General features: G+C 45.3%; 1 protein-coding gene across 4 annotated transcripts; it reads right to left on the reverse strand.

Annotated features, from left to right (window-relative positions):
• Positions 1 to 1,074: 1,074 nt before the first annotated feature.
• Positions 1,075 to 7,940, reverse strand: LRATD2 (LRAT domain containing 2). 4 transcript variants are annotated; one of them, XM_088457882.1, is made up of 2 exons: positions 7,904 to 7,940; positions 1,075 to 4,236 (listed from the first exon to the last, which is right to left on the reverse strand). In XM_088457882.1, exons 1-2 carry the CDS (start codon positions 7,918 to 7,920, stop codon positions 3,408 to 3,410), a joined length of 846 nt encoding a protein of 281 aa, XP_088314008.1. In that variant the 5' UTR covers positions 7,921 to 7,940; the 3' UTR covers positions 1,075 to 3,407. The 4 variants fall into 4 exon arrangements, with proteins under 4 accessions (XP_088314008.1, XP_088314011.1, XP_088314009.1 ...); XM_088457885.1 differs by lacking the exon at positions 7,904 to 7,940 and adding an exon at positions 7,556 to 7,824; XM_088457883.1 differs by lacking the exon at positions 7,904 to 7,940 and adding an exon at positions 5,622 to 5,708.
• Between the last annotated feature and the right edge of the window lie 1,190 nt (positions 7,941 to 9,130).

The raw sequence follows: 9,130 nt of genomic DNA on the forward strand, positions 1-9,130 counted from the left end.
ATGATGAATATAGGTCATGGAGCGTCTGAGATTGATGCCTTGTGAAATTATCATTCACACAGGTACGAAAGAGGGGTCAAGCCTTTGAAATGGTTGACACCAGGGTGAGGAGCTAACCGAGGCTCTACACAGCCCCCAATCTCATGACAATTGATTTAGCCTACAAAATGGCTGCCACCACAATGTAAAAGTACTGGGTACATTGTAAACGTTGTTATAACAAAACGGAAGAGATTGAGTTACTTTGTTCTATTTATATTTTGCAGTAATCAAAGTGATAGAGGATGACCATACCCAACACATGTATAAATAATATTTAACCAACCTTACAAGATGTGCAATCTGTTTAGTCATCAGTCTCTCTCATGTGCAATTAGGGTTAACGGCGCGTCGGTCACCAAAGCAGGACAAAGAATTGGAGAAAGCAGTAGCTGCCATTCCACAAGGTGATTCACACACTCAACAAATGAAAAGATTCAGCAGTACAGACATTGGTCAACTAAAACTCCTATCATCCTAGGGGAAAATCAGCAGGGGGTGGTCATTATTCTAAAAGGCTAAAGGGTGGGGGGCGATTGAGCATTTTGGCCAGTAGCAGCTGGAACACCCTACACTTCCCTTTGTGCAGGTAAAATATTTATATCAGAATTAAAGCACATTCTGCTAAAAACGCACAGTATAATTTGCATTCTGAGACTATAGATTGCAACACTAAACATGTCTTTCCACTTGTTATAATGAGTTATTGTCTTGCACATTACCCTCCGGCATTTAATATGTTGCATTTCTTTCGCTTCCTTCCATACCAGTAAGTCATGTCTTCAGACGGATTTGCATATTCATGTTGCACTTGGATACAGTAACAGTTGACCTCTGCATACTATGAAATGAAAGCAGCACAACTGCTGCGTCCAAGGGCAAAACAAAAATGGGACAGACTCTGCTTTAGACGTACAGGACTGAGGGGTCTATTTACTAAGCTGTGTTAGGAGATAAAGTTGACGGTGATAAGGTACCAGCCAATCAGCTCCCAACTGTCATTTTTCAAACACAGCCTGTGAGATGACAGTTGGGAGCTGATTGGCTGCAACCTTATCACTTTTCACTCTGTCTCCTAACACTGCTTAGTAAATAGACCCCTATAAGACACAGGAAGGGCAAGCAAAAGCCAGAAAAAGAGAAATCAATGGGATTCAAAAAGTTACAAGAGGGAACGTACTAGTCAAATTAAAATTACAAAAAAGCTGAGGACGATAGCCAAATTCAGACATTACAAGCTAACTTCAAATGTTACCATGCACTATGGTGCCTCCTCTGTATAGCCATCAAGTCTCTCCTGTACAGCACAGTGAGAGGTACAACACAGGCAGGACATTTACAGCCACCATCCAATCAGCTTGTTTGTTTTTTAAATCCCCATTTGCCACACATCTTAATTAGTATCTATGGATCCAGCCCTCCAGATCCTATAGGTCTAACAACTGTGGACCCAGTGGCTTAACTAGAAAGGTAATATTGGGAGTTACATGCCATCCACAATGTTTAGGGGACTGTGTAATGTGTGGAAATCCCCTTAAACATGGTAAATGGGGTCTTGGTACTTGGAACAAAAGATTTAAGAATTCCTACACCTCCTCTCCCCCTCCAAATGGTGAGGGGGGGTCAGGTGTAGGATCTTGGGAATCCATCTGCTCTAAAATCACGGGCATTCCTTGCTTGTATAACAAACAAGGACATTAAGGCATAAGCAATGTACACAGAACAGTTAATCAGGGAGTGGGCGAGATTAGGGCGCACAATATCACTGGGCACAGCACAGCCTGGCATGTGTACAGTAAAATCATGCCAATTGCCCTGAGATGGATGTAGCCAATAAGCAATGGCGGTTTTGTTTTTGAAAATAAACAAACACAAAATTGTTCTTATTAAACACTTTCCCCCAGAATACCTACAACAGACCCGTGACTTTGGTTTCAAAATATAAATTTTCATATTGGTGTAAAAATCGCAAAATAAAAGCTTTTTACTAATGACTTTTTCCACAGTAGTTGTCGTGGTTACTGTAGCATCGTGGTCCAGCAAATGATTACAACACACACTCTTTCCAAAGCTATAGCAAATATATAAATCAAAACACTTCTAAGAGTGGGCAAAGATGGCATTCATCAAAACTCAGACCGGTTTAATCATTTTGGTCACTTGCTAGCAGTTGGCTATTTATACATTTAAGTGCAATTGCCCCTCATCATAAAGACCCCCATACACATTATGTTTCCCCAATTATGCCAAGACCCCTCATTAAGTTTAACCAGGAAGGCTGTAATGTTTGCGGTTATTGGAAGAATTGGCACCTATAAAATATATAGAACCACCCAAGCAGCCACAAAGACATTTTCTTGCAGGCCCTTTCATGACAGGATACAGAGCCACACACACTGCTGACAGTGAGAAGTACTAATGCTTTGATACAAAGTCTCAGTTATTATGCAACCTGTAATATTGTCAACAAGAGCTGCGCTACCCCCTGTACCTATGTCAGGGAGCCCGGAACCCTCCAGACACCTCAGCCAGCTGCTCCTGCAGAGAGGTTTAACACATTGCACACAGATCTCCGCAGTCACATTTTTCTTATGGTTTACAAGGTACGGTTTTACCAGCTCTCAGATGACAAAACGGTGCTCTCGTAGCACAGCAGTCCACATTCTAAAATTAAAGTGCACAAATCATTTTTACGAGTACAAAATGCGACCATTATGCAAACATGGAGCTGGGGAGAAGACACATTTTATAGAAATATGAAAACTTTGCTCCTGCATGTAGGACATACACCTTGATTTGGCCAAGAATTAAAAGAAAACAAAATGCATTTTAGAAAATAAATGTAGTAGAATGTAAAAACCTCATAGTAATAGAACACAACTGGTTGTAGCAAACAATAAAACAAAATAAAGAAGAGTTAATGTTATATCAGAGAATGATTTAAGAGGATGTAAATAATATTAATATGGTAGGGGGGTGAATAATAATAAATAAAAAACAAAAACTCACTCACTTACAGGGAGGGGCTCCATAGATAGCACTTCTTGGCATATTAAATAATGAGTGTGTGTGTGTGTGTGTGTATATATATATAGATATATATATATATATATATACACACACACACACACATACATATATTTTTTTTTTTCCCACCAAGAATGTGATCAGATAGTTAACCCTATTGATTTGCTCCACACGTGTATTCCAGTCTCTGCAGTAGACCTCATAGAGGAGAGCTGGTGGAAGGGTTAAGTCCAGCCTGCACTAATCAGCTTTCCTTCCACAACGCCATTTCAATAAAACTGCACTGAAACAGCCCAAAGGGCTTAGAACAGCTCAATTTCTCAGACTTCAGTTCCAATCCATCAGTTGCCATTGTGCTCAGTCCTGACCTCCTCCTCAGCATGGAGATGGTTGGACAGCTCCTGCAGGACAGCTGCTTTGCCGATCTGATCGTTCCTCCGCCTCTCCATGATCAGATCCTCCAGGCTCTGGAACTCCAGCGTGTGGCTTTTCTTCTCAGAGAGCTGGATCCTCAGCCTGTAGGGCTGCTTCCCTATCCTGATCTCACCTCCTATCTTGAACTCCCTCTTCCCGTACCGGCACCAGGCTGCAAAACACTCAGAGTTCCTCCAGCTCAGCTCCTGGTCTTTGGTCCCTACCTGTTCCATAGCATTTTGCACCACCATCTCAGGGCTCAGGGGCTTGTACTTGTACTGGTCGTTGACTATCCTGCCCCTTCTGCCCTGGCTGGCATCTGTCATGAAGCTGTTGGTGATCTCCAGCCTGTACAGGTGGACCACCTGGAAGTCACCCACATACACCACCCAGTGGGGGTACTGGTTCTTAGCTACAAACTCCACAAGGTCCCCAGGCTTGCACTTGTTCAACAGGTTCTCGGGGGAGTAGGTGCTCAGCTGCTCCCCAGCACCAAAGCCTTTCTCGTAAATGCACTCGTCCCTGTAGTACACCAAGCACTCTACCTCATCGCAGTGGTCGTACTGCAGGTCCTCCTGCAAGGGGCCCTGCTTAACGTGGTCATGGCCGGTGTCCTCCAAGTCATCATCATCAGCTGAGAAGATGTAAGAGACCCCTATCCTAGGTCCATCGTCCTTATCCACACCTGTAGGGTCAGCAGTGGGGACTTCTCTGTAACTTAGATGAGTCAGCTTTTCCATCTGGTTCCCCATTTCCCTGCAAGAGAAGACAAAACCCATCAGGAGTTCAGCTCCCACCTGTTGGATACCAGGCAGCAGCTAGGTAGCCAGGGTGCTGCTGCTGAGAAACTTGGAGGTGTACAGGAAAACACACACACCCTAGGGAGAGGAGAGGCTGCTTTAATTTCCAAGCACACACATATGACTGCCTGGGGTTTTAACCTGTTCCTGGCTATGTTACAGCTACAGAATAACAGAGGATATAAAAAGAAAAAGAGAGGAGAGAATTGCAATGAATAAAGATGGATAAGTTTCCTGGAAACGCGTCCTGGGCGCACGGGAGCGCAGGTGTTGCGCTTTTGGCCGCAGGACACACTTACCCCGCGCAGTGCAGGACACACAGCCCTCCTCCGGGAGGTACAGGGGTTCAGCCGATACTAGCTCAGTCCTGGGAGGAGAAGGCACCATGGAAGGATCATGTTGTAGGTCTCTTGCCCCTGGTGGTGACTCTCTGCTGGGCTGTGCCGGAGAGAGACAACTGAGCCACCCAGCTCTGCTCAGCTACGCTCCAGCTCCTACTGACTGAGCCTTGCTGCAGGTTTACAGAAGCAATGCACAGTATTGTCTGCCACAGCTTCCTGGAACATGCTACACTGCCCCCTCCTCCCTCCCTGTGCATGGGAGTCTGTGACAGGTTAACTCCTTCCCCCCCGCCTAGGTTGTGCACAGCTTGGACATTGTCATTTTGCAGTGAAAGTTGGAGCTTTGTTATGTGCTGTTGGCTTAGTAGGTTCCACAATGCAGAGAAGGTTCAGCAGGTGCAGAGAAGGGTTAGGTGGAGCAGCAGTGTAGGTTTAGATGCATCAGTAGGAGAGATACAGTAGTTTAGAGCAGGTGTAGCAGCAGAGACTTCATGTGCAACAGTTGGTATACTACACATCATCAAGGGAGTGAGTTTTTGAAGTTTGTATTTCCTAAGCCAAAGCCTGTCAAGTCCTGTCCTGTTTATGTTTCATAAGTATCAGCACTTGTGGCTCTTTCTATTGGGAAAAGCACACATTAATTGAAATAGGAGAACATGCTTTTGCAGAGTTCACATGCAACCTTAAACCAGTTATGAAGAGTCTGTTAATGACTTATAACCATTAGATGCTGTGGGGAGGGGAGGTAGTCAAATCCCTATATAGCACTGTACATATCCTCTATCATGACCCCTATTAAGTGGTACAAAACACCCCTTCTCCCTAACTTGCCTCTTTATTTGTTATTGCAGTTACCTGTGTTGAATTTTTTGCTGATTAAGAAAAAAAAAAACTCCAACATTAAAATAAAAGCCAACACACAGCAGTGACCTAATCGGGTCTTTCTGGAGCGGGGCATGTACTGTAGTGTATACAGTTTGTAGGGGAGCTGAAGACTGACCTTGTGTGTGTCCCTTTCCATAAACTCAGGAGGATCACACAGTCTGGAGCTGGTTCCTGCTTGTTTGTTAGTTTCCTGTTTGGTTCATTTACATAACACCTGGGAATCCATAAGGGTAATTGTAATTTGTGTATAATGCGCTGGTCCTGTGTATAATAATAGTAATATAATATTATAAATTGGAACTAAGAAAAATGTGATCCATAAAAATTAAACCCTCCCCCTGGTGAAAATTGCACCTTGTTGTACAATCAAGGTGCACAAGAATTTCTTCCACATTCATTTCTAGGCCGATTTGGTTGCATTTTGTGCTACGACTCCTTAAGGTCCACATACATCAGCAATTGATTGCAGCAATCGTGCAATTTGCAATTGATTGTGTATAAAAATCTTTCCCTTTTTCAATAGATTGCAGAATTGCCGCAATCCATTGAAAAAGGGAAAGATTTTTATACACAATCAATTGCAAATTGCACGATTGCTGCAATCAATTGCTGATGTATGGGGGGCCTTTAGGCATAGAGATGGAGGGGGTGCAAGTATAGTTAGAGCCAGGGCAGTTTCTAGGGTCTGAGGCTCCCAGTGCGAGCAGTCAAAATGCAACCCCCCAAGAAGCAGTAACATTGTGGAGTGGACGTGGCCTCATTATGAGGGGGTGTGGTATCACAGTAAGGGAGCGTGATCTCGAAAGACCACAGAATGTCAGCCACTGTGACTACTGAGTACAGGGGTGACTAACCTGTCAGAGGCAAAGCGCTGAAAAATATAAGCAGCTAAACAAAGACAGCGCGTGATCAAAAAATGGGGTGTGGCCTAGCTGTCACAAGCCCACGCCGCATTTCTGTGTGCATGCCTTTGGTATGACATTTGCAGAAGTATGACCTTGCATCACACCCGTTTTTAATCGCGTTGGGAGCGAATCCAGCACATTGAAAATACAAGCCAGATCCACATATAATACACTGCAACAAACCACTTCCACATAATATATATTGGAAAAGCCAGAGGCACATAAACTACATTTTAAAACCACATCCACCTCAAATACATTATTAAATCCAGAACCACATAAAACACTTTGAAAAACCAAGATTCACATAATACACACTTCATTCCAGCCCCCTCCCTTACCATTCCATCCCGACAGGTCTTAGGCTCCCCCCCCCACTAGCTCTCAGGCAAAAGTGTCCATTATGCAGTGCCCCCTGTAGCTGTCCCCATATGCAGTGCCCCCTGTAGTTGTCCCCATATGCAGTGTCCCCAGTATTTGTGCCCCTTATGCAGTGCCCACAGTGGTAGTGCAACTTATGCAGAGCCCACAGTAGAAGTGCCCCCAGAGTAATGTCCCTAGCAGTAGTGCCCGGGTGCCCCCAGTGGTAGTGTCTCCCCCAGCAGAAGTTCCCCCAGAGTAATGTCCCCAGTAGTAGTGCCCGGGTGCCCCCAGTGGTAGTGCCTGCCCCAGTAGAAGTGCCCCCCTTATAATGTCCCTAGTAGTAGTGCCTGGGTGCCCCCAATAGTAGTGTCTCCCCCAGTAGAAGTGCCCCCCTTGTAATGTCCCTAGTAGTAGTGCCCAGGTGCCCCCAGTAGTGGTGGCTCCCCCAGCAGAAGTGCCCCCAGAGTAATGTCCCCAGTAGTAGTGCCCGGGTGCCCCCAGTGGTAGTGCCTCCCCCAGTAGAAGTGCCCCCCTTATAATGTACCTAGTAGTAGTGCCCTGGTGCCCCCAGTAGTAGTGTCTCCCCAGTAGAAGTGCCCCCCTTGTAATGTGCCTAGTAGTAGTGCCCAGGTGCCCCTAGTAGTGGTGGCTCCACCAGCAGAAGTGCCACTAGAGTAATGTCCCTAGTAATAGTGCCCGGGTGCCCCCAGCAGACGTGCCCCCCTCAAGTACTGTCCCTAATAAAAGCAGCCTGCACAAAAAAAACCCCACTAATGCCTACCTTCAGTCCCGCTCCGGCGTCCGCTCCGCTCGGCTGCTCCTCTGCAGTATGGGAAAGACGTGATGACGTCCTCACATAGTGCACACTGGTGGAGCCGGAAGCCGGAGCCTCCGTCTCCGGCTGCTCTACTCTGCCGGGCGCTCGCTGGTAACTGAATCTCAGCAGGTGCCTGGCAGTTCACAGGCTGTTTCTGTGCCAGGGGTCGGAGGCGGCGCTCCCCGTGCGATTGCACGGGTCGCCTGCCCCTAGAAACGGCCCTGGTTAGAGCATGTTCACTGTAATGAGGTCCGTGCAGACTACAAAAAATATATATCAGCGGGAGCTGGACCCCTAGAGCAAAATACACACATGATGATAGTGGTCATCAGCAACTGCTGGTTGGCGGACTCCTTCTTGTTTCCCCTTCCCCCCCAACATGACCTACCCTCCAATATGACCCGTTCCATCAGGTACAAAGTGCTCTGCTCCTGGACTTCCCACCTAATCTATGATTGTAGTCACCTGTGTTGAACTAGGTCATTGATGAGACAGGTGTTTCAGCACAGGTGGATGAAATCATAAATGAGGTGGGAAGTCCAGGAGCATAGCATTTTTTACCTGATGGAACAGGTCATGTTGGAGGTTCTGATACTATTATTAATGTGGCTGCTGCGATCTTTTAAATATATTTCATTGACATTGGCAACCGCCCGCGGCAGGAAAGCTAATTCCCATTTGATTTTTTTGTTTTCCAAAGGGGAACACAATGAAGTTTGTGTTTCATTGAACTTAATTGCTATTTTGTTTTTAATTACATTTGTGTCTGTATTTAATTGTATTTTACATGGTAAATGTGACATTATTATTTATTGATAACACTTTGCAGACACAGACAGACTGTCTTATGAATATGATAGCACTTACTACTAACACTCATATCTTGTGTCCAAGTCTACCTCAGATCTAAAGTGTCTACTCTACAAATCTATCACTATTTAGGTATCCGGATAGAACACAGGTTCTCAAACTCTGTCCTCAGGACCCCAAACAGTGCATGTTTTTCAGGTCTACCATCAAATCACAAATGAAATAATTAGCTCCACCTGTGGATCTTTTAAAATGTGTCGGGGAGTAATGACTACACCTGTGTACCTGATGGGTGAGCTGAAAAATGTGACCTGTTTGGGGTCCTGAGGACCGAGTTTGAGAACCACTGGGATAGAAGATAAACAATGTAAAGGTCGACACCAGATAGTCGGCATGCAAAAGGTCAACAGTGCAGAAGGTTGACAGGGTTAAAAGTTTACCAGGATCAAATGGTCGACACAAAAATGGTCAGTGCTTGTTTTTTATGGATTTTCAACATTTTTAAGGTAAGGGTTAGGGTTAGCCTGCTGGAGGGGACATTATTGTTAGACACTACGGGAAGGATTAGTTTCAGGCACCTGGGGGAGGGTTACACACTAGGTGAAGGATTAGTTTTAGGCACTAGGCGAAGGGTTAGGGTCAGCCTCTAGGGGGAGGGTTAGGCACTAGGGGGAGGATTAGGGTTGAATAACAAAATAAATGTGTTGACCAATTGAACCTGTTGACCTA

The sequence above is a fragment of the Taudactylus pleione genome, unplaced genomic scaffold (genome assembly GCF_031769625.1).
Source record: "Taudactylus pleione unplaced genomic scaffold, aTauple2 ptg000791l, whole genome shotgun sequence".
Lineage (NCBI taxonomy): Eukaryota > Metazoa > Chordata > Amphibia > Anura > Myobatrachidae > Taudactylus > Taudactylus pleione.